Genomic DNA, 26,603 nt, shown 5'->3' on the forward strand with positions numbered 1-26,603 from the left:
TACAACTGTTTGATTTTTAACGGGATCATAAGGAAGACAGCATCGTGAATATCACTGGATGTGTGGATGCAAACAAGTTCCCATCCTTCCACCAGCACCTGTTCTCTCCGTACCAAAACCAAAACGCTGGCCATTTGGTTTTCTGCCTCAGACCAGTTAAAGAATACGACTGTGAAACTCAGCAGCTTGCGCTTCTTTCTTTCCACTTGTGGCTTCGCTTGGTTACTCATGGTTGGGGATTTTACGCTGTAATCCGCAGCGAGTTACACTGGATGCACGTTTTCTAGCTTTATTTTGGGATTCAACAGATTATTTGACGTTTCAAAAGCCCTTTTACTGAAGTCGTGGAAGTGGTCTATTCTCCCGAGGGATGGTTCTAGGCTTTCGAGACCAGGGAGCGACCGCCCGGCTCCTCCAGTGGACTTTCGCCCCATCCTGGTGCCGATGCAGTGGATCTGAGAGATGAAAGCCGCAATCTACCACCTCCTCGCAGGCTTCCTCTGTCTGTTACGCATCACTGCAGAGGTGAGCTGCATAAAATAAAACACATAAAAATCAAATGATATTTTCTTTTGCCCACGGTCACATTAATGCATTAAGGTTTAGGCTGTCAACGCCAGTTATGTTGGAGCTGCACCATTCTTTGAATGCTTTTGTTGCACGTAACAAATTAAACCCGCTCTGCGTAATTACGCACCAAACGTTCCCTTTAGGCAAATGCTTTCTGGCAAAACACCAAATCAACTGGTAAACGATGTTTGCATGACAATCACATGGCGTTTTGTGTGCACGAGCGCATGCATGACTGTATTTCCATTCAAATAAAAACCACGAACTAAACAAAAACTACCTTTTTCCTTCTACAGGAGTCTCCTCTCCCACAGGAGCTGCTGGAGCGACTTTCTCGCAGTGAGATCCGCAGCATCAGCGACCTCCAGCGGCTGCTAGAGATAGACTCCGTAGGTAAATCACTTGATTAATCCCACTCCCACAAACCAGATTAGTGATACTTTATGCCAAACGAGTTTATTTAGAGAAAGCCAATCTGTTTATAAAACATTGTTTTATTGGAAAGAAAATGCTTATTTTGTTTCATTTTTAGAGAAATAGATTTTGCTAATATACTATAAACGTTGTACTTCCATTTTTTAAAGCCATATTAAGCTCTTTACTAATAAACAAGAAGAGAAATAACAAGATAAACTGCTGAAAAATTATTAAAATCAGTAAATGAACAACAGAAAACAATCTATAAACTTCTAAAGGTTTGTTATGTGTATAACAAGAGACATGAAGCTGACTTTAAGATACTAATATATTCTAGCATCTTATTAGAGTGGAACACTAGAAAGAGCAAAGGGGGGTTTAAGGTTAAAGATATCTCAGGACAAGTGCTCAGAAGGCTTTAAAAGTTAGGTTTAAAGTTTTGTTTTTTGTTTTTAAAAAAAAAAATTTTAAGACTTGTGGTAGTCTGAGTGGAGGCTAATCCTGGACTGGTCAAATATGAGCATTACTTCTTTGACCAATTACAATTTGAACAGTTCAGTTTTTAAAGTGCTACTGAGAGAGGCAACATTTCATTTGTGAAGGTGTATAGAAATAAGGTGATTAACGTTGTCTGAAGAAATGGCTATTAAACTCCAAATGGTTCAGAAATGAAAACAACAACAACAACAACAACAACAACAAAAGAAAAACAAACAAAATTCTATTTTGTTTGTTTTTCTATTTTATTTTGTAGAAACAAAAGAAAAAAGAAATCGGACAACCATCGGTCACTGGAGACTTAAATTTAGTTTTACCCGTTTGTTTATCAAAAAGCTGACTTGAGGCGTTAGTTGCAGAGTCATTCCAAAAAATACTGTGTCATATCACAACATGTCCATCAGATGTTGCAAGTGGGGCAAATTTGATTCTTTGAAAAAAAAAAAGATTGTGAAGTTTTTTTTTTCTTCATCATTGGCAAGAAGTTTGAGCTGTAAATCAAAACACAAAAAAAGTTTTTGGTGTTGTTGAATTAAAACATAAATTGTCTCCAGAATCATATAAACACTGTTGTCAGTTTTTATAAGCTAGCTAAAGAATCTCTGCTGATTAAAAGGGTGAGATGAGACAGCAGGAAATATACACCTTGCACGGATGCAGTGATATACACCTTGAGTTTGACTCTACAATCAAGCAACACAAAATTTTTGCAACTCATTGCCTGCAAATCGTAGCTGATTCTTCTTTTTTTTCCACGTCTGTAAAGCGGAGTGGTGCCACCATTAATCCTGGCATCATTGAGATGCAAATGCCAAATGTGACGGCTCCCCGGCTCAGTGGGGGTCAAGTGGCTCAGTTCATTATACTGTTGTCATGCTGCCCATTATTGGTCTGAGGGGAGTGCTCGCTGGAAGGCTGCTGTGTTGCTATGTATAATTCATGCTCAAATTCCTACATGTCAGGGCGCGAGAGAGACGCACAGATGGAGAGGGAGATGTCGGAGGCAAACTTTGTTGATTCACCAGCACATTGTGTGTATGCGCAGGCATGTGTGTGTGACTGCTTGTTTGCACACACATACACAGTCACCAAAAATATGACTAAGGTATTCAAAATTACAGAAAAACACGCCAAATTTATTGCCTTTGAACATATATGTGGATGTCCAGTTGCTTTAATCTACTGAAACACACACACTCTCAAAAAACATGATCTTAACAGAACAGATGACTTTCATTCATTTGCATGTGTCTTTGTGAGGTGAGTCATCAACCAAAAATAAAAAATAAACACGTGAATAACAAATAACAACTATTACATGAAACTAGAAAAAGCGATCCCAGTATTTGCAGGTCAAATAACTGCTGCATGTAGGAGCTCCACTCGCTTCAACTTGTTCCAGGTGTTCTTGCATGTGCTCCAAAGTGCATCTTTTTGTAAAAACAGTAAAGTGTAGATATACTTTATATTAATGCAGTCAAATTTCCAATGAAGCTGGTCACTGTCAAATATTTACTTTTGTATCTATGGGTCATGAATAGTTGCTCAACAGCAGCCCACTAGATATATATATATATATATATATATATATATATATATATATATATATATATATATATATATATAGAGAGAGAGAGAGAGAGAGAGAGAGAGAGAGAGAGAGATAGATAGATATAGATAGATATAGATATATATATATATAGAGAGAGATATATATATACCCCGGTATATATATATATATATATATATATATATATATATATATATATATATATATATATATATATATATATATATATATATATATATATATATATATATATATAGATATATAGATAGATATATAGATAGATATATAGATAGATATAGATAGATATAGATAGACATAGATAGATATAGATATAGATATGGATATAGATATATATTTATAGGCGCTTTTAATAGTTTAATTAAAAGCACCCATAACACAGCTAAAAAGTGTAAAAGCATGACTGCTGTTAAACCAAATAAAAAAATTCAGGGACATAATTCAGGAGCAGAGTTTCTCAGCAGGCCTATTTGTGGTTGGAAATGTTGAATAAATGAAAGTTTAGACTGAGAACCTTTTAACTTGTAAATTCTATTTTGCAAATTACCGTGGCAACTCCTGAGATGATTTTTGTTACAGTTTAAAGGCTGCTGCAAATACTAGTTTATGCTCTTTGGGCCAAATCTCGTCAGTATTTTTCGGCTTAAAATCCAAAGAATGCTGCTTTACATTTATATTCTGTTTTAGGGCAGTGACCATCACCCTTTCAACCTGTTTTCACAAAAGCAAGAGTTTCTACTCTTAGCAAGTCTTACTGTAGCATCACATCCTCAAATCATTAAGCAGTCTCTGATTTCATGACCAGTTCAGTTCAGAGGGAAACTGGCCTTAGATTCACATTTGTTGGGCAAGTTATGGAAACAATGTTTGGGTCAGAGGTCAAGTTATTCAGCTATCATGACCTACAAAGTTTGATAAACATCCAGCCTTCCAGATGAGCATGAACTCAAGTTAGACCACAAACACACTCAAAATGAATTCCTCTTCTTTGACAAAAGTTAATGGAGCATCTTGCTTCAACAACTGAATGTTTCAAACTCTGACTTAACAAACAATTTCCTCAGTTGATGGCCCACAAATGACCCCTGTGTGAGCTTTTGATGCAGTGTCTGTTCGTGCCTTCAAGTGGATCTGATTTAGGAACTACCTACTGACTCATACACTGTTTTTCTCAGCTGGTTTTCAGAGAACTCCGTAACCTGTTGACACAGATAAACATTGTTACTTAGTTAATGTAACAAGGTTAAACTCCTGCTCCGATCTCGTTTGTAATAAACAAGGTACTGGAGCATGGACGCATCCAAGATTTTTCCACGTTCTCATTGCTTATCCATCAATCAGTCAGTCGCCAGTCGATCACAGGGCCACACAGAGAGACAAACAACCACACACAAACACACTCACTCCTGACAACAATTTAGAGTCACCAATTAACCTAACATGCATGTCTTTGGATGGTGGGAGGAAGCCAGCGTACTCGGAGAGAACGCACGCATACACACGGAGAATATGCAGACTCTACATAGAAAGGCCACTTTCCAAACCTCCCACGTTTGAACATATTAGTTATATTAATGTTCATGGTTTGCAAGGAATTCATTCTAATCTACTTCTTTTTAAGACATAATTTGTAGATAACAAAAAAATCCTTAGTAACTTCAGTACAGGTGTCTTATTCACAATGAGATAAGCGTCAGAATGTGTGTGCTATTTGACGGTGAGTTTGTGTGTTATTTTGTCTCTGTCCAGAGAACGAGGTGATTGAGGAGACCAAACAGAACTATGACAAGGACTTCTCTCACAGTTTCTCTGACCAGAAGAAAACACACACCCACAAAAGACAGAGGCGGAGCACCGGTAAGACACACACACACACACAGACAGTCAGCCGGCTTCATGTGCAAAATTTAGCATCATTTTCAATTACAGTTGCTTTTATAGAAAGATTAGCATGATCTTGAATTTAATATGAAACGTCAACTTTGCTGCAGGTTTGAAAAAAAACAACAACCTTTAAATCTTTTCGCTCACCTGCAGTGGTTGAAGAAGCCTTGCCAGCGGTGTGCAAAGTGCGTACAGCAATATATGAAATTCCCAGGAGTCAGGTGGATCCAACATCAGCCAACTTCATTATCTGGCCTCCCTGCGTTGAGGTGAAGCGCTGCACTGGCTGCTGCAACACAAGCAACATGAAGTGCCAGGCAGCTCACAAACACCATCGTACCGTCAAGGTAAAAGCAACATCTTGCTTTTGCACATCTGCAAGTGTGACGTACAGCGTCTACATTCAGTTTAACCTAAAAGAAGCAAATGTGTTCGTTAGTAGATGCTCATTGCTGGCAAATGAATTCTCCATTTCTGTGTGTATGAAGGGCTTTTAGTTTGTACAAACATCTATAAATTAGCAAATAACTGAGGTGAGCAGACAACTGTCCATGCTCTCATGATTTCAGAGGAGAAACAAAAGATCTTTCTTTCCTCTGCTGTCAGGAGGTGGAATGCCAGCTCTGTGATGGTCTGTGCTTGACTTTTTAAAGTCTTTATTCAGTCTAATTAGAGCCTACTTCCAGTATAAATCTGAATCGAGATATCAGAAAAATAGTTCCAGTCAGACACACCGAGCCATTGCATTTAAATGAGTTGGCATTCAGCTGGTACTGTATAAACAGTAGTTTTGGATTACACGTCTTTGAAAGTACTGTTAGGATAAGCAACAAAACTTCAAAACATTTGAGACAATAACTGTGAACACCGGTATTCACTCTACAAACATTATGAAAAATCTTTGTGTTATTTGTCTTTTGGTGGCACCAAGTCCAGACACACATAAGACAATTAATGGCACAGCCACTTACTGGAGGTATACACTCTAAACCTGCCAAAAACAATTCATCTTCCCAGCGCAGCCATTGCATAAGTGTGTGTGTAGGTGTGTGTGTGTTGATGATGATTGAGAGTCTGGCAATGGCTTGGTTTTTAAAACATAATAACTTCCTTTAGATTATCCAATACTGGAAATAAGAGTCAATAAACCACAAGTGGTTCACAGTCCCATAATGCCAACTGGATATAACCCAAGTCAAGTGTGTGCTTGTGTGTATGTGTGTGTGTGTGCTCTGCAAACAAGAAGACAGGCTAAGTCTGTAATATGTACAGTAGAAGTTGATATGTGAATTCTGGTCAACTTACGTAAACACTAAGAAAGAAATAAACAAAATTGTGATACTGAATAGAAGGTGTTGGGAGCAACTAAATGGGGAAAAAATAGAAGATGCAGAGATGAAAATATATATTGAAAATGTTGCCAGAGGTCAAGAGGGAGAAAAGGAGAGTTTGATTTTCTGTGCTTTGGTCTGCTGAAATAAAATCCTAGATGAAAGAACTGTGCTTACAGAGGAAATCAAAAATAAAGTCACTCACATGTGCTGCGATCCAACGTCAGAGGGGAAACGGTCACGACCACAACTGGACTTACATATGACCAGGGGTTGAATGGCAAGACTAGAGTTCAGATGGTATCACCACATGAACAAAGATGAGAGTAAGAAAATATGAGCACTGATGTCTAAATAATTAAAAAGTTGGCATCTGGCATGTGATGCAGATGGGATCAGTGTCTGTGACTTCAGATTTAGAGCTTGGGAGAATGATGGATTGTCTCTCAGTTTGGAGGAAGTTAATTCTCCAGTTCTTCAATATTCAGCATCAACCTTTTCTTTTGTGCACTGTATTTATCAGGAGCTGGTTTACATTCTTGTCCAGTAATGGGCCACCCGGTCAAACTACTGTAGCTTTTATCATAGTGAACAGTCTTGCTTTTCTGCCTCCATGCCTAATGCTTTCTTCTGCCTCTGTGTTGCTGGAGCTTGTCTGATTGCTCCCCAGGTGGAAGACTTTGTGTCTTGGTAACCTCATTCCTGACATAACTATGGTCTTGAACAAGTTTCACTTGGACATATTTTTTCTTAGTGTGAATTGGTAATACCTAAACTTTTTAGTTGTATAGTTTTTGCAACTTTTTCCACCCTAATGGGGATTCACAACTATACCATGATGTATTCAGAAATGACAGCCATGACACTTTTCTACAATATTTTGTGAAGATCAGACTTTATGAAATTGGTTTTGCATAAAATTCTGTTATAATTTGAGAGGCTTGGATAAATCGTATGGGATAATATTCCTTAATGCAAGGTTGGTTCTCATTTGTTTATTTAAATATGATGAAATTTTCCATAAAGCTGGGGTAGGTAATGTTGGGGAAGATGTGAAAGTAGCACCCTGTCTTGGCTCCTCCCCCTCTGATTGTGCTCCTTGCGGGATCCAAGGCTTTTTTTCTTACCTCCGCCAGGGAGGTTATGTTTTTTACTAGCGTTTATCTGTTTGTGTTCAAGATAACTTAAAGTTATGGACGGATTTTGATTCAATTTTCAAGAGTTGTTGGAAATGTGAAAAGGAAGAACAGGTTTAATTTTGGTGGTGATCCGGATCACCGTTTGGATCACGGCATTTTTTAAAGATCTTGGTGAAGATTTGCACTCTCTGAATGCTTTTCTAGTTTGCAGCTTTTCCACCAACGCTTCATCTTTCTCGGCTGTTTAGCGGGAGGAGGCAAATAAACCGAAAAAAAAAAAAAAACTGAGCCGGGTCGGTAAATCCTTCCTGCATTTTCTCAGCCATGAAGAAGCTTACAAAATATAAGAAATGAGCAACTTCAATTCAGCCCAAACATTTTTACAGATTTACAGTAAACTGAGGGCTCTAACTATATTTTGTTATTGTTTATGATTACAAAATGTAGGCCTGCAGACTACTATCAGGATGAGGAACCACTTCACCCAGAGTAAAAAAAAAAAAAGTCTCTTAGCAAGATTACCTAACCTAGCTTTGAATGTTACAGAATAGAGTAACTTCAGCTGTACAGTGGATGAATTTATAGCCACTAAGTTAAAAATTTGTTGAGCTATATGTATTTTGCCAGTCAATCTGTAGTCTTAAAAAATCTGTACACTTTGCCTATAAACCAAGCTAAGATTCAAACATAAACATTTAAGGCATGAACAGCATTTTTCCTCATTCCTGTTAAATATGGTGACTTCTTGTGTTGCAGAATTCAGTTCTGGGATTCTTGCTTTGCTTTATTTTGCTAGCACAGCTTACAATGAAAAGCTTCTAAAAGCTTCTCACTTGACAAACCACCAACAGTTTCTCAAGTAACACACAGGTACCAGCCTATGAGATACACTTGCTAAACTTGTGTTTAATTGGCATTTGTGACATGGCTACAGTTTTAAACATCATCCACACCTAACAATGCTTAAGCTACGTTGTATCCAGGCTCAGTTTCAGGTCCCATGCTATAAATGAATGAACAGTCAAGACATGCCATTTTTATCATCTGTTGTTTCATTAAGGTGCAACAAGCTACTACATGCAATAAGAGCAGGGTGTCCCTCTATGCTTTCAAGAATCTCTGCTGAGACAAATATCTTCAAAGAAAACACACAGTGTTACATCTGTAACACTGTACTGTTACTTTATCACTGTAATAGATTTAAGATGATATTTTAGTTAATGTAAAACAAGGGTTCTTCCTGCACTTTAATGTTCTTCCTCACTTGCTAGGTGCCAGTGAAAGACAGAACTGTTGAATTACCAAATATAAATGTTATTTTTTTAAATGTTGTTGTACTCTATCTCAGCAAGCTTTTTATCTCTGCATTGGACTGTAGCTATGTCGGGACAGCTGCATACCTATTCTCGTAGTGTATTTAAGTAGTTTATTGCAACATGTCAGGGTTCACGATATCCCATCATGCCCTGAAAGACAGATCACTCTCTTGACAGAGTGCTTTAACAGCACAACTTCTCACCTTGGCTGAACCTCTTCGCTCGAACTTCTAAGTCTCGGCCCGGCTGTTCCTGAGTTTGTTCAGACTTGAAGCAGAAATGCTTGGGCAATCACACCTGGAGCTCCACTGTCTTGGCATCATGTCAGTGGTGTGAACATGAAGCACAAACTATGACTGCATGTTTTGTGTCACTAGTTTGGTCAATTTCTCAGTGAAAACGTGTTCCAGAGCGACTCAGACCAGCTGTTCAGCATGATCAGGGTTGCAGCAAGCGTGGTGTGTGTTGGAACAAAAAAGAATATGCATCATTTAATGCCAATGAAATCAAGACACTTGTCAGTGTGAATGCAGTTCCTTCTTCCAAACAAGACCAGACAGACCTGTGTGTTGACGTTACTCTGTGGAATTACTTAAAGATAAGTTCAGAGAAGGCTTTGTCTGCAACACTTGCACTGCGCCTTTTCTGCACATTTAACTACAACATTGTTGTTCAGAACAAACATGAAAGACTAAATCTGTCAACAATAGGTTAGAAGTACAGAAGCAGTTTTCTGATTTGTGCTCTGTTTCCAAGCCATTTATCACTGCAAGAAGTTATGCTGTAACAGAAGAAAAGGTGAAATTATTTTACATTTATTTAGATCTTGGATTTGCTACTTTAATCTTGGCAGCACATCTTGTGCCCTTTATGTTTGCGTAGACATGCAGTAGATGTTTTTAGAATCTGTACCTTTCAGCAGTAACTTTTTACCATTATGGTAATTTTCCATCATAATCAGCTTATCTGGCCAGTGATGTACAATTGTGGTTTGGTTGCACAAGTTAATTTTTTCAAAGGTTGCTGCCCTCAAGCATGATGTAGGTGCTTGATTTGTGTTCAACGTACTGTGTTGTTAATCTGTTCCAGTAAGCCAGGGCTGTTACTGAGAAAAATGACATGACAGAAATACCACATAATGTTGTACAGGAAGTAAATCATTTCTACAAAAATGTAAACACATATTTTCATATAATCTATCTTTGTAACATTTGCCATAATGTTATTGTCTTCGGCTCTTACATATTGTGCTACTTTTGAATCAAGTTGGGAGGTAGAAGAGTGGCAAAGCAAAGCACCAGGTTAATGTTAAATTTCGTATTCATGAAATACTGAACGATATGATCTTAACATACGAAAACTGCAGCAACAAATATAGTGTAAGAAGTGATGCCTGGACAAGTTCAAGTTGTAAGCTTGGTAAAATGAAATGCCCATATTTTCTGCTTCTGTTAGAGGAGATAAAAGCACTTTTCATTCCACTCTTGCACAGTTGCTTTGTTTTTTATTTTGAAAAAGATTTCTTGTCTGAATTTCTCATCTCTGTCTCTTTCAGGTGGCAAAAGTAGAGTACGTGCGACGGCGGCCAAAGCTGAAGGAGGTACAGGTGAGGCTGGAGGATCACTTAGAGTGCATGTGCACCAACAAACGTCACATCAGCCCCAACTCAGACACAGACAATGGTGAGTATGTGCATAAGTGTGAGTGCATTCATTCATGCAGTGGTTCATTTCATATCTAAAGGCTTCTCCTGTTTCAATGTGTCTTCTGACTTTCAACACAATTGATAAAAGATCTGAGGTATTTACTGTGGTTTTCCAGCCTGCTTTGCTACCTTCAGGGCGATATCTGAACTGAACACGCCTACACAGGACCCAAGCATACATACACACTTCCAAACTTTCCCTTTGCTCAAAATTAAGCCCTGCATCATGTGTTAACTTCAGTTCCTGAACTACATGCAAGTTTTCTGCAGTAGTACAATCTTTGAAATAACCAGTCATCTATTCCTGCTATGTTTATTTATTTAGTTAGTTAGTCAGCCAACTAAATTTTCCACGTTTGTGCTGGGTACAAAAATTTGCCACCCCCAAGCCTAGATGACATTAGCAGTTTCATGTGCCCACAAACTGACCCAGTTTTTTTTTCCCAACAGGCATCAGGTGAAGAGGGACAGAAAGACGGAGGAGCAGAGGAGAGAAAACAGACAAAGACCTAAAAGAGAAAACAAGAACAGTTTATAACATCTTCACCAGCGGCCAGTGACAAGTTTTATGGAGGACATGGGGTCATATGATTTGTGGGAGCCTTGATGGAGAATATTGAACCAGTGTGGATGTCAAATATTCATGTAGATGTTTGATTGAAAAAAGAAGCATCAAACTGTCAGATACAGACATTGATCCCAAGCAGACTGACGATTCCTCAATGGAGAGAAGATGTGCTTAGAGGAGAAGAATACGCCACATTGATAGAAGTCACATGGGTTCTGTGATATCAAGAGACTTAATTTCTGTGTTCTGCTCCTTCACTTATAGTTTAAACCGCTAAGGAACTCGGATTATATATTGGTTGGAATCCTTACTAGAAACAGTGACTGGGATTAGGTTTTTTTTTACTCCTGGTTTGACTCAGTTAAGCACTCACACAGGCATGTTTATCTTATTTTTTTTATAACCTCTCATTTTCTATTGCTGTTTTTACTTCTGGTATGTTATTTCCATATTGAATGGAGGGAAAATATCCTCTTAAAATGGTACTGAAACTAATAAAATATTTATATAAAACAAAGATGGTGTGATGGAAGGAAAACAACACCACATAAAGCTATCTATGTATATAGCAGGTTTTTCACAGTCTACAGACTAATTGATGGTTTAGTAACTGATCTGAGAGGGAAGTGAATGGGACTCTGTGTCAAACAAGAACAAAGCTGAAGCTTTGATACATTTGTAACACACAAGCATGCAACTTTGTTTAATGAAAAAGCAAAGAGGGTTTTGGGTTCCATCCATCCATCGATCCATCCATCCATCCATCCATCCATCCATTCATCCATCCATTGTGGGGGCAGCAGCTTGAACAGGGAAGCCCAAATTTCTCTTTTCCATCAACTCTGACTGTTTCCAGCTTTCCCAAGTCAGCTGAGAGACATAGTACCTCCAGCCTATGTTTCTGGGTCTCCTCCAGGTAGAACATAAAGGCGCCCAGGAGGCATCGTAATCAGATGTCCAAACTATCTAATCTGACTCCACTTAAGTGATGAAATGTTCAGTTAATAATAATAAAAAAAAAACAAAAAAACAAATAACTTTTATGTGCTGGTATAGTGTTTCTGTGTGTTGTCGTGTTTCTGTTTAAGTTCAGGTGTAGGAAATTAAAATTGTTCAGGAAATGTTTTCAGTAGTGACTTTACCCTCTGACTAACCAACACTGGATAAAGTAGTCGAGAAGGTAACTTCAATTCCAAACCCAACACTTTCTTGTGCCTTGTCTCTTGAACCCTGGATTTTGGAGAAGTTCAATTACATTGACATGTCTACTCTCAAAAAGAGTTATTTTGTCACAAAGACAGTTCATTTAAGCTGTTTGTTATTTACTGTAGATAAATATACATGTGGTATTAGAGTAATCAAAACAAACTCCAGCTTTGGGTAAACACATGACAAGCAGAACCAATCTGTTTAATCCAATATTGAAGATGGAGTACCTGGTTTAAGGTCACTGAGTTTCAACCAAATTAAATATCCTATTCAATTAGTGCTGCTTCAAACATGCACCCAGATTCATTGATGACATGACAACAAGGCTAAACAACTGGGCTATCATAAAGTCAGATGCAAATTATAATAAAATGAAAAGCTCCTCACGGTGATAAATATCAAATGAGGCACAAACAGATGCTATGATACAGAACACAGATGTGTGTCACAAAAAAAGAACTGAGAAGCAACCTTTTTGCAATTTCCAGCACTAACCAGGTTATACTCCAGGAAGTTACTTTCCTGTCCTGATTCAGGATCCACCAAAGGACCACTTTCATGATGATCATCATGTTATGAAGAACAGGAGTTGAGCTCTGGTCATAACAACCATATTGAGGAGCACCATCCTGCTACCATCCTGGCTGATGTAGAATAAGACCAACATTATATTCTTCATGATTGAGTCTGATGCTTTTTAGAGATAATCCTCTGCTAAATATGAGAAGGAAGTGATATATGCAAATCTGATCTCATGGTCTTTAAGTAAACTGATCTGAGTCAGTTTGTGTTGTTTTCCTTTACAGAATCAGGCAACAAAACATATCATGACACACCTAACTGTAAATTGGCAATAATTGTGATTCTATAGAATTTTTTCTGAATGTATCTCATGTGAATATTGAATAACATCATGTTTATTTACTTCATAGACCATCTGTGAGTATATCACTCCCAAAAAAACTGCTTCAGTACATGCACAGTTCAATGTGCGCACAATGTGCTTAGTTTATACGTTGGGAACAAGCAGCATCTGTGGTATAGTCAACACTCATGCTTCTTTTCACCACATGCATTGGCCTTCTGAACTGAATGAAACAGGCGTTATTATGATTTAGATGCAAGAAAATAATCCAACATAAACTTCAGTCGTGGCATATTTACATCAGAACTATAACGTCTTTGTGTCAGCCTGCAAAAGCAAAATAATTTTATGTCACAACTAAACCATTTCTGGAAAAGCACATAACAGCAAAAATAAAGAGGAGATTGTGGAGTTTGTTATGAAAGTTGTGAAAATTTCATCCAAACCTGAGGCACAGAGTCAGACCTCGTGTGAGGCCGTTCCAGTCCCAGCTGGCATTCTGCAAACATGCTGTTTGGACCATTATTTGTGGTTCCACGCCGCTTGCAGCAACCTCAAACAGCTCTTCATGTTACAGACATTAAACAGTTGTTATGACATGCTTCAGCGGCTGACTGCATTTAGCTTAAACAGTGGACAAAACAAATGCTTGTTGGTTGTGATGGCAAAGAAAAGCAGACAGTCAAGTCACTTAATGCGAACTTGAGGTCAATTTGCATAACTTACTTTGCTGGCATATTGCTCTTGGAAGAGCTGGTGTAAACCATGTGTAGACATCGGCCAACACTGTAGCCAGTGTGGATTGTTGGTGTAAATACCAAAATTGAATAATTTAGTGGTTCTGTATTAGCTACACAAAGAGGGTACTGTTTGAAGGAAGAGAGAAAAAAAAGAAAAGCTTTGGACTCTGAATCCTGTGCTGTCTTTTCATCTGTTGTGTTCCCAGGATCTAGCAAAATAACCAACAAGTAAATGCATAAAACAGACAGCATCATGTGGAACAAAGCTCTGAAAACCAGTCTTTTGTAACAAGGAGAGAAGAGACAGATGGGGATAAGACTGTGAAACAAGGTCTGAAAGGTGAGAGGGAGGAAATGAAAACAGACAGGATGGAATACAACAAGTGTGTATGTGTGTGCATAAGAGAGACTATAAAACAGTATGAGTGTGTCTTTGTGTGTGAAACAGGATAATGTGTGGGTTTGTATGCGTGTGTATGACACAGGGAGAGAAACTCCATCTCTCTAAAGCCCAGTTAAGCAGATTAACAACAGGCTAGCTAAAATGCTGAATGCTCCACAGGTCAAGTACAACCTGATATAAGTGAATGGAAGTCCAAGTTGTCCCTCAAATACAGATTTCAGATCAGATTTCCAAAACTTCGTATTTCTAGACTCAGCTATAACAACCAGAACGTATATCTGATTCAAGCTCAGACAGTTTTCCAAATAAACACCTCTAGGTTTTGTGGCTGATGTCCTCTGGTTGCAGTAGACAGACTTTATCCCTTTTACTTCAAATCAGGTTCTTTGTTCAAACTAAAATAATTTCATCTTCATCTTCATCTTCATCTTCAGCCGCTTATCCGGGGTCGGGTCGCGGGGGCAGCAGCCTAAGCAGGGAAGCCCAGACTTCCCTCTCCCCAGCCACATTTGCCAACTCTGCGGGGGGGATCCCGAGGCGTTCCCAGGCCAGCCGAGAGATATAATCCCTCCAGCGTGTCCTGGGTCTTCCCCGGGGTCTCCTCCCAGAGGGACGTGCCTGGAACACCTCACCAGGGAGGCGTCCAGGAGGCATCCTGACCAGATGCCCGAGCCACCTCAACTGGTTCCTCTCGATGCGGAGGAGCAGCGGCTCTACTCTGAGCCCCTCCCAGCCGGGCTCTCCCTCCGCAGGGAGAGCCCGGCCACCCTGAAACCCATTTCAGCCGCCTGTATACGAGATCTCGTTCTTTCGGTCATGACCCACAGCTCATGACCATAGGTGAGGGTAGGAACGTAGATCGACTGGTAAATCGAGAGCTTCACCTTCTGGCTCAGCTCCTTCTTCACCACGACAGACCGGCGCAGAGTCCGCATTACTGCAGATGCTGCACCGATCCGTCTGTCGATCTCGTGCTCCATCCTTCCCTCACTCGTGAACAAGACCTTGAGATATTTAAACTCCTCCACTTGAGGCAGGACCTCACTCCCGACCCGGAGAGGGCAATCCACCCTATTCCGGCTGAGGACCATGGTCTCAGATTTGGAGGTGCTGATTCCCATCCCAGCCGCTTCACACTCGGCCGCGAATCGCTCAAGCGAGAGCTGGAGATCACGACCAGATGAAGCCAACAGGACCATGTCATCTGCAAAAAGCAGGGACCCAATCCTGAGGCCACCAATTCGGATCCCCTCAACACCTCGGCTGCGCCTAGAAATTCTGTCCATATAAGTTATGAACAGAATCGGTGATAAAGGGCAGCCTTGGCGGAGTCCAACCCTCACCGGAAACGAATCCGACTTACTACCGGCAATGCGGCCCAAGCTCTGACACCTGTCGTACAGGGACCGGACAGCTCGTACAAGGGGGTCCGGTACCCCATACTCCCGGAGTACCCCCCACAGGAGCCCCCGGGGGACACGGTCGAATGCATTCTCCAGGTCCACAAAGCACATGTAGACTGGTTGGGCAAACTCCCATGCCCCCTCCAGGACCCCAAAAAAGGTATAGAGCTGGTCCACTGTTCCGCGACCAGGACAAAAACCACACTGCTCCTCCTCAATCCGGGATTCGACAATCCGGCGGACCCTCCTCTCCAGGACCCCTGAATAGACCATACCAGGGAGGCTGAGGAGTGTGATTCCCCTGTAATTGGAACACACCCTCCGGTCCCCCTTCTTAAAAAGGGGGACCACCACCCCAGTCTGCCATTCCAGCGGTACTGCCCCCGATGTCCACGCGATGCTGCAGAGGCGTGTCAGCCAGGACAGCCCCACAGCATCCAGAGCCTTAAGGAACTCCGGGCGGATCTCATCCACCCCCGGGGCCTTGCCGCCAAGGAGCTTTTTGACCACCTCAGCGACTTCAGCCCCAGAGATAGGAGAGTCCACCCCTGAGTCCACCAGCTCTGCCTCCTCATCGGAAGACGTGTTGGTAGGATTGAGGAGGTCTTCGAAGTATTCCTTCCACCGACCCACTACGTCCCGAGTTGAGGTCAGCAGCTCCCCACCTCCACTGTACACAGTATTGATGGAGCACTGCTTCCCCCTCCTGAGCCGCCGGATGGTGGACCAGAATCTCCTCAAAGCCGTCCGGAAGTCTTTCTCCATAGCCTCGCCAAACTCCTCCCATGCACGAGTTTTTGCCTCGGTAACAGCCGAAGCCGCATGCCGCCTAGCCCGTCGGTACCCATCAGCTGCCTCCAGAGTCCCACAGGCCAAGAAGGCCCGATAGGACTCCTTCAGCTTGACGGCATCCCTCACTGCTGGTGTCCACCAACGAGTCCTGGGATTACCGCCATGACAGGCACCAACGACCCTACGGCCACGGCTCCGGCTGGCTGCCTCAGCAATAGAGGCACGGAACACAGCCCATTCGGACTCAATGTCCCCCGCCTCACTCGGGACATGTTCGAAGCTCTGCTGAAGGTGGGAGTTGAAGCTCGCTCTGACAGGGGACTCAGCCAGACGTTCCCAGCAGACCCTCACAACACGTTTGGGCCTGCCAGATCTGACCGGCTTCCTCCCCCACCATCTAAGCCAAGTCACCACCAGGTGGTGATCAGTTGACAGCTCCGCCCCCCTCTTCACCCGAGTGTCCAAGGCATGTGGCCGCAGATCCGACGATACAACTACAAAATCGATCATCGAACTGCGGCCCAGGGAATCCTGATGCCAGGTGTACATATGGACACTCTTATGTTGGAACATGGTGTTCGTTATGGACAATCCATGACGAGCACAGAAGTCCAATAACAAAACACCATTTGGGTTCAGAGGGGGGGGGGGGGGGGGGGGGGGGGGGGGGGGCATGCCTCCCAATCACTCCCCTCCAGGTCTCACTGTCATTGCCCACGTGAGCATTGAAGTCCCCCAGCAGAACAATGGAGTCCCCAGAAGGAGCACCCTCCAGCACTCCCTCCAAGGACTCCAGAAAGGGTGGGTACTCTGAACTGCTGTTCGGCGCATAAGCACAGACAACAGTCAGGACCCGTCCCCCCACCCGGAGGCGGAGGGAAACTACCCTTTCATCCACCGGGGTAAACCCCAACGTGCAGGCACCAAGCTGGGGGCTGATGAGAATGCCCACACCTGCTCGGCGCCTCTCACCATGAGCAACTCCAGAGTGGAAGAAAGTCCAGCCCCTGTCGAGGGTACTGGTTCCAGAGCCCAGGCCATGTGTCAAGGTGAGTCCAACTATATCTAGCCGGAACCGCTCAACCTCGCGCACAAGCTCAGGCTCCTTCCCCACCAGAGAGGTGATGTTCCACGTCCCTAGAGCCAGCTTCTGCAGCCGGGGATCAGACCGCCAGGGTCCTCGCCTCTTGCTGCCGCGCAGCTCACATTGCACCCGACCCCTATGGCTCCTCCTGCAGATGGTGAGCCCACGGGAGGTGGGGCCCATGTAACCCTTTCGGGCTGAGCCCGACCGGGCCCCATGGGCGAAGGCCCGGCCACCAGACGCTTGCTCTCGTACCCCACCTCCAGGCCTGGCTCCAGAGGGGAGTCCCGGTAACCCGCGTCCGGGCAAGGGAACATTCATGCCCAGGTTGGTCGTCATCATAGAGGTCTATGAGCCGTGCTTCGTCTGGTCCCTCCCCTAGACACCTGTTTGCCATGGGTGACCCTACCAGGGGCATAAAGCCCCCGACAACATAGCTGCTAGGATCCACCACCATAGCTGCAAACCCCTCCACCACGATAAGGTGACGGCTCAGGGAGGGGACTAAAATAATGTGATACATCTAAACATCCATTTCCTGCCTTGTCCCACCCACTCAGCTGAACATAAAGCATGTTGGACATACAAACTAGACATCTTATTGAAATGCATTCCTGTTAAACTCATGCTGCGTTTTTTTCTTCCTGCAGGTGCTCCTGATGATGTCTGCTGTGTTTTCTTAGAAGCCCTGGAATATTTTTAATTTTTATTTTTACAATTGTAGAAACGGTTTAGTTTTTTTTTTTTTTTTTTGTTAAGGTTTGATTTACAGTAGCTGGGGTTTGTTTTTTTCTTTTTGGATTGCCTCCCTTTTTTTTCCCTCTCTTTCCATTTCTTTGTTTTACATCTTTTCCCTCTGCTTTCCCTCCCTTGTCCCTCCTGTCTGGTCCAGCAGTCTTAAGCTGAAATAGAAAAAAAAACTAACATATGATATAAACAATATAACAATAAAGAACAAAATTGAATAATCAAACAGAACCCCATATCCAGAAAGGCTCCTCTTGGCAGAGAAAATTTACTCAGCACAATATGACGGCCAGGCTATCACTCTGCTGCCATGATGCTGGGTGGCACAAAATACAACATTAGGTAGTTTTGCATAACATTTCATGCTGTACGTTTTGAGAAAACGACAGCGCTGTACTTTCACTGTAATCCTTACACTTTGCTTCCTAACACTTTATTGTGCTATTTTAATCAAAATCTGACACTCCAAATGCCTAAAATGAGTAAAAGCAACATGTAAAAAGTTGTGTGCTAGTTCAACACACTGCCATGGGATTGTGTTATGTCTTAAAATGTAAACCTTTGGATAAAGATGAGCAAAATGCTTCCCTTTTATTGAAGGTCATTTAGTTAACCTCAGTTAGCCATGTTTGCTTCTTTCATACTCAGTTCTCTGATGCAATGGTAATATCCATCCATCTTCTCATTGGAAACAAAGGCAAGCTTCTTTAACTCACAAATATCTTATCATCAGTGTCCCATCACTCACTCACACTGAGTTCTGGTGAACTGAATTAAAGAACCACTTGTAATTATTACTTTTTTCTTCCCTTCCTCCCTAATCCTCTGCTTTCCTTTCCATGTGTCACACAGAGCTGCTTTACCAGATAAACATGTACACCTTCCAGGATCAGACTTGTTCCCACCACTGGATACAGCAGGAGCTGGAGAACTGACGATGCGGTTTGGCATCGTACAGCTGGATTAGGTTTTACGGCTGTGTGGTCAAGGCTGATGTTTAAGTGTTGGATCCTGTAGAAGGTTTTATTCCCAATGAGCAGTGATGCGAACAGGCAAGAAAAACAACTCTAAAGTTTCTATTTACTTTTACCTGCTCCCCAATTATGTAGACACATTTTCAAATATCCATCTGTGTCCCACATGTTTACAATGAAGACCAATGCTCAAAGATTCACTTCACTCATCAGGGTTATGGTCACCCCCCAGGTTCAGGCTCTCTTTTCTTGACAAATGCAACAGGGTTTGACACTTTGTTTGCCTTTGTTTTTAAGGAGCGTGACCAATCCACTTCCACATATTGGTCAAATCTGTTTCCTCTGTGTGTATTATATTTTTCCTGTTTTCCTCCATTACAACCTTCAAATGAAAAACAGCTGTATCAGATTCAGACTCACACCCCCACCAAAACCATATAAAGACACAAGTGTAATAACTCCACTGATGCACAAAACACAGATTTGCAGATTTAAGTAAAAGCTCGAATATAGCACAATGGCTGTTTTCTTTACCCAGTTACAGAGACAAACCTCATATCTTGTAAGCCATCACAACTTTAAATGTCATAGACAAATTTAACACTGTTGATCTAGCCACAAATACTTAGGCTATACAGAGGAAAGAGGGGACTGTTAAAGTACTCTGTCGTGAATTTCTACGCAAGAAGCACAATTCAAAACCCTTCCTACTCATACAGTCTTTTAACTTTTTTCTTTTATTTTAACCTGCAAATGGCTAGGGACGATGTATAAAAATATATGGCTGAAGTTAGAATGGAGACAGCATCAGGTCATAACTGACTCTTAATGACTCTCATTGACTCTTTTGTATCTGAAAACAGAAATATTTTAGTTTAAGTGTAGCTCTCTCAGTAGACTCTTTCCAACCCTAACCCCTCTGGTCATCATTCTTTCTTCTTCATTTCTTACCTTTGCATTTGATGGGCACGGTGACCGAGAACATGGAGCGGTGGACAGGTCCTGACAAAAAGAGATACTGTATCATGTTTATTGTGTCCTTAGCCAGGGGTCACTGCATTATGGCGGACAGCTGCAAGATAATCAGGAAGGTTTATCAAGCCTGGTTAAAACACATTAATGTTTCAATGTTTTATGGTGTTATAGTGTTATTCAAAAAGAAAAACACCTCTCAAACATTGCAAGTCATATGAATCTTAATATCTAAAAGGGAGACTTGTTTTCAAGAATAGAAACAGCTATGAATAAACATTTCTAGAGCCTGCAATTTATTTTAAAAAGGACATTTATTTGATTATATTAAACAGAAAACTGTAAATCATAATTTTATTGACTACCAAAGAAACTATGTGCTTGGACTGCTAAAAAAAAACGTCTTTGGCTTGACAAATTAAATAATTTGACATTGGATTTGTTCCCACTTAAATCACAAATCTGGCACTGGTGGCTGTAGGTCTTTGTTTAACAAACCCTCCAGGAAAACAGCTGCCTGATCACTATCATAACATTCGGACACCCAATTCTACCCCCCCCCCGTACACCCCTTTTTTCTGCTGTTCACAGCATGACTTCGGCTCAGCTTTTTATAGACTTAAGCCTCTTTCACACACATACAAACACTACAAAAAAACTGTCCTGCTGCCAACATCTCCAAATCACTCTATAAAGTAAGCCCCCCTCTTGTCCCCCTTAATCGTCGTCTCCATCCCCTGCAGCTTGACCATTGTCTTTTGTTGGCCCAAGCAAAAAGCTTGCCTGCCACTGAGAGACACAGAGGAAAGCAGCGGTGTTGTTGAAAAGAGAGGTGGGGAAATGAGTTTGAGGCCTAAATGCTTTAGGGCCAAGCGGGTAAAGAAGTTGATTTGTTACGTTATAAAGGTGTTAATGTGTGTTTACCATAACTCCATATGTTTAGCTCAAATAACATCATCATAAGTCAGAACTGTTACACAGCACTGTCATGCAGGGCTCTAAATGGACTGCTTTGATTTGCAGCCAATGTGGCTGGTTGATGTGACATGTCACATCAAAAGTGGAAATCAGAATTTCCACTTGCTAACTTTTTATTGGTGGAAAATAAACCAGTTTATAAGTAATGTTGAATGCTTATATTATTTAATCAAATAAATTTCTTTAAAATGTCTGTTGGTATTTTAATGATGGAAATATCAACCTCACTGGATAAAATCAAGTTACATCCATACAAACACAGAAGCTAACCACTGCCCCCCAAATAAAAAAACAAGAAGCTAATTATGTTACAAATTTACTTTTCTAGTGAAAGCATGACATTTATCAGGCTATAATGTGATACTGTTTGTGGTCTACTTGTCTTTGAATAAAGAAAGTGTGCAGACAGTAGGTCGGAGAAATGTTTAATTTACCAAGTGAGATCAGGTTGTAATGGGATTAAGCCTATACTGGGCTGAGACAAGGACAAAGGCTGAGTCTTATTCCATTTTTTCACTTTCTGAAGCTTATTGATTATATGAGCAGACATTGTTTTGTGTTGTTTTGTTTCAGTTTTTTTTTTTTTTTTTTTTTTTTGGAAAAGGATCTGGCTCTGCTGTGAAGTTCTGTGTGGATTAAATATCCAAACTCATCCCTGTGTGAATGGAGCCTCAGTGTCCTTATACTGGTATTTGCATTTGCACACATATTTGTGCCTGCCTTTCTTCATGCTATCTCATTGACTTCCACCTCTTCTTTGATCACTGACATTCTCCCCTGCCTCCTTTGTCTTGTAACCTATCCTGTTTTTTTTACACTCCCCAACTACCACCACATTTCTGTTTTTAGTTCTGCTCATCATTTATGTGATTTAAATCTCACTCCTCATTCAGCTGCACTTTGTTCAGGGAGGCAGTCACCTGTAAACAAGACCATGCAAAATGGGACGCTTAGTGGATGCATGAAATGGTGCAGATGGGAAACCATAGCTCTGCCAGAACAAATCAATTTAATTATGCTTCAATAAAAACCTGCCAAACTGGCTAGTAAATTTTCATTTATACCTGCAGAAATGATTTGAACATGTATTTGGTGGGTGTTAAAGTAAAGTCCTGCTCACAACATTAACTGTCTTCACTTCCACCATCCCAACAAATCTTCCAGAGCTTTGAATCTGATCTAACCTATTTTACAGGCACAAGGCTGTGTAGAGATTAAGCCTGATGTCACATGAAACTGTAAGCAATGGCAGTCTATTGTAGTTATTTTTATGTCTAGCATGTTCTCTTTCTTTAATCCCTCTGTGATTGCATTCTCATTTACCACAAAGCTGTTAAGAGGCACTCTGGTAACAGAAGGGAGCAAGAGCCCTGGCATGAAACACAATATTTAGGTCTTTTAGAGTATGTCATATTTTGTTGATGAATATTCCTGTACATATATGACCCCCAATTGTGATTCTTCCATAAAAAAATTCTGTAGAAATATTGACATTTATATACTTTGGTCATGAATTTTATTAACGTTAATTTGATTTAAATTAATAACTTCTATATCACAAAAAGACATAAACAGACCCTCTTGCTTTCTTTCACATGCAAATACAAAAAAAAAAACAAAAACAAAAAAAACCTCTTTCACATCTACAGTATGACACAGTATAAGCTTTTTTCACAGTATAAAATTCTAGTTTATTACTCCTGTTAATGATAGCATGTAGAAAAGGAAACATATCCTTAACCATAAATGTTCTCATGGAGCTATTTGTCTGTTTATTCTCAGGTTATTCATTGAAAAGAGAAAAAGCCTTGGGAAAACCCCACTGCTTCTTCAACAAAAGGATTAACTGGAGTTTAAATGCAAGAATGAAGTCAATGAAACTCTAGAGATAATTATCTTTGGAATTATAGGCAGACAAAAAAGTTGAAAGTAACTTTTAAATGTGTACAAAAACATGGTAAGTCAACCTGACCTTAAGAAATATTTAATGAGGTCCCAAGAACAAAGCTTTTTACTGTGATGTATACAATACAGTGCGCCAGAGCCTAAAGTTTCATGTCCTTTTAAGTCAGTGATGTCCAAAGTCGAGCCTGAAGGGCCCCTGTCCTGCAGGTTTTCAGTCTTTCCCTGATTGAACACAACTGACTCAAACTAAACTGGTCCTACAGCTTATAAAGTTTTAAACAATGATTCATTGATTTGGGTCAGGTGTGCTGGAGCAGAGATACATGGAAAGCCTGCAGTATTGAGGCCCCCAAGGACCAGAGCTGGACACCTCTGTTTTAATAGATTTTTTGGGAGGCTGTGAATGATCATCTTTCAGTTTGAAAAATATCCTCTGGGTAAATTTCAGTCATGGATAGGTCTGTCAGTTCTGGTTGAATTTAGTTTAGATTTTTTATTTCTTTTCTTTGATTTTCAGCTTGCTTTAGTTCAGGTGGAGTCATCTGCGTGTTTTAGCTTGCTTCCTGTTTTATTTTGTAGGGTTCACCCCTGGTACATTCCGCAGTTCTCACTTCCTGTTCCCGTGTTACAGCTGCTCCTTGTAGTTGCTGATTGCCACACCTGTTCCTCATTAGTTATCAGGCCATCAGTATATGATTTGTCATCAGTGTTTGTCACTGTAAGTCTGTCATTCTTCATGTGTTTAAAGCTACAGGTTAGTGATGATAGAAACCATTCAGTTTTAAATGCTTTTACAAAAGTGAAATTTCAGGAAATGCATTCCTCTACACAAAAAACACATTGAAAATGTTGTAATGCCAAGCTTCATAAGTAGTCTGGAGATGTACATCAGAAACAGAGAATAAGACATGAAGCATGCACATTAACTTGTATGATACAAACAAACACATGAAGAGGAAGAAGAACAAGAATTTGCAGCAAATGCCATGTCATGCTTTCTGTATCATGAATGCAACAGTGTAACCCACTAACTATTGTTGAAGCTGTAGATGAGATTTACCTCCCAAATTATGAATGAGATTTTAAATAAAGGCTTAAGTGTATCAGGGAAGTATTTTATCTCTCTGTTTAGGTTTTGGCAGCCGGTCCAAATTTTAGGTGGCAATCTTGAGCATTCAGTTATCACATCCCATATGATTCTTTTTTGCAGTATCAGACAAAGACAGGGATTGTTTTCACCAAAATAAAATGTCTCATTTTAGGTTACTGTATATTTTTTGTTTGTTCATTCGTTTTAGGCAAGAAGTCATTTTTCTCTTTCTCCAAATCAGCATGGCATGACAGAAATGACAAAAACATGGATTCAAGTTAATTCTGCCTGTATTAACCTATTACACAATGCCACGTCGTGAATATTAGAAAGTGCCCTCAATCTTTTTACAAGTGTCAATATTGTAAAACCATCCACAAAGTCTTCTTTTGGATTCTGTGAGTTGAGCTCACTTGAATTATGGAGGTCTCTGTGTAGACACAAAAACTCTTGTCAGTGGTGGGAAAAGAGGGATGAAAAGTCTCTGGGGGTGGAGACGGAGAAAGGGGCAGAGTGGGCCATGGGGCTGATAATAAATTTGTCTTTTACTATTCAATGAACATGAAGAGAATAGGTGCTTTCCAGGGAATGGGTCACTTTTCACAATCAAGTTGTTCAGAACATGCTGCAAACCAACAGGCACTGGAGATTTACCAAGCTGATGATTCCTACAAGCATAAATAAGTAAGCTCTTTCTTATATAGGTTAGTTATGTTTTGTTGAATAAAAATCAAGGCAGTGATAAAGTCAACCTTATAAATTGTTTTTTAAATCACAAAAAAGCAAAGTGTTGTGATGCTAGAGCCAAATGTGCTTTTTTTGCTTTTTAGGACATGCAGCAATGTGAAAATTACATGAATTCCCCCAAAAAAGTAATTAATGTGCTTTAAGTCTCAATAAAAGGGGTCAAACTTTAGAGAGTGAGCCAAGCAGTTCCCTAAAGAGGACTATGGGGACATTTTTCAATTTTACTCAATAACTTTCCTCATAACTCTATAAATGTGACCCACAGACCTGCTTATCAAACATTAAAATGATCTGGTATGTTTGGAGAGTTTGTTTTACTGATTGCAACTTAGAATATGATGTTCATGCACTGTACAGTTTTTTTTCTTTTTTAAAAAACTTTTTAAACCAGTTTTTTAACCCTCCCTGATTACCTCCTCCCTCTTTCCCATCCCATCCTCCCACACCCCAAATACCCCATCTCGCCATCCATCCACCTCTTGGAATACTCTATCCATCCTATAGATGCCTCCCAATCTCTCCTACTCTGTGCACAAAAGCAAATACTCAGAATAATGAAAACGTTTGCTGCCTGCCCCTACTTTCCTTGGCCAACCACACTAGAAGGTGACCTGGGCCAGCAGGAGGACAACAAGCCCCAACTCCAGACCTAAAAACCGGTCACATCCCTCCAGAGCGCATCAACCTGGGCATCCCTGGGGCGAGCAGCCCTCAGCAACACAGCCAGCCGGGACACAGTCAGATCAACCCAATACACGCACCCAACCCCACCCCACGACGAGGACCAGAAAAACAGGAATGTAAGAGGACCAGCATCAGGATTTGATACCTTTGCAGATTACTTACCTTAGAGATACCTTAGAGATTACTGTGTGACTTGTGAGTGATATGTTGGATTGCTTTTGTCTGGAATACGGTCCACTATGCTGTCATTGGTTGTTTTAATCTCAGGCGACTACTGAGATGACATGTTGCAGCTAAAAGTTAAAATAGGAGCTTGTGTAGGTTTACACAGAGCTCTGCTGAGTGAGTAGCCTGAATTGGTTCAAAGTATTTTTATGACAAACAACTACTTACTAATGTTATCATGTAAAAAGTATTAAGTATCAAAAGTGTTTTGAAGCTCTTCACTGAGTTCCCTCTTGTTTATAGTCAGATTTGGTACCATATTTTAAAAACCCAACACAGTGCCCATCTGGTCAATCAATATATACCACTAGTCAAATGTTTGGACACACTTTTCCATCAAGTCCAATGGGAAAATGTACCCAAACTTTTGACTGGTAGTGTAGATAAAATTTAAGTTGAGTTTAGTGCAGGAGTGCCCAAGTCCAGTCATTGTGATGTACTGTCCTGCAACTTTTAGATGCATCTCTTTAATCAGATGGTTGAATTAGCTCATCCACACGTCATTCAGCTCTCGAGAAGCCCGGTCCTGCATAGCAGTGGTCTCTTTGACCTGTTCAAATCTGAACAGAACTCCATGGGGCCAAAAGTCACAGACAGAACTATTGAAAGTAGAAGCATACAGATCAAATTTGTGGCTGATTTTTTCAGAAGTTGCATCAGTCCAGCAAACTTTCATTTAAAAAGAAAGAAACAGTTGCTTTCTCGCCTCCCCAGGAGCTAGACATTAATAAGAAGACACAACGGTCTGAGGTGATTCACCAGTCTTTTC

The 26,603-nt window shown here is 40.8% G+C and overlaps 1 protein-coding gene across 1 annotated transcript; it reads left to right on the forward strand.

Annotated features, from left to right (window-relative positions):
* Positions 1 to 462: 462 nt before the first annotated feature.
* On the forward strand, positions 463 to 25,751 carry LOC306773395 (platelet-derived growth factor subunit A-like; the record flags this gene model as incomplete). The annotated part of the gene is made up of 6 exons (XM_079263190.1): positions 463 to 525; positions 867 to 963; positions 4,823 to 4,930; positions 5,111 to 5,304; positions 10,299 to 10,425; positions 25,600 to 25,751. 6 exons carry the CDS (start codon positions 463 to 465, stop codon positions 25,749 to 25,751), a joined length of 741 nt encoding a protein of 246 aa, XP_079119316.1.
* Positions 25,752 to 26,603: the final 852 nt, after the last annotated feature.

This window comes from Telmatherina bonti, assembly GCF_933228915.1.
Source record: "Telmatherina bonti genome assembly, chromosome: 3".
In the NCBI taxonomy this organism is placed as follows: Eukaryota; Metazoa; Chordata; class Actinopteri; order Atheriniformes; family Telmatherinidae; genus Telmatherina; species Telmatherina bonti.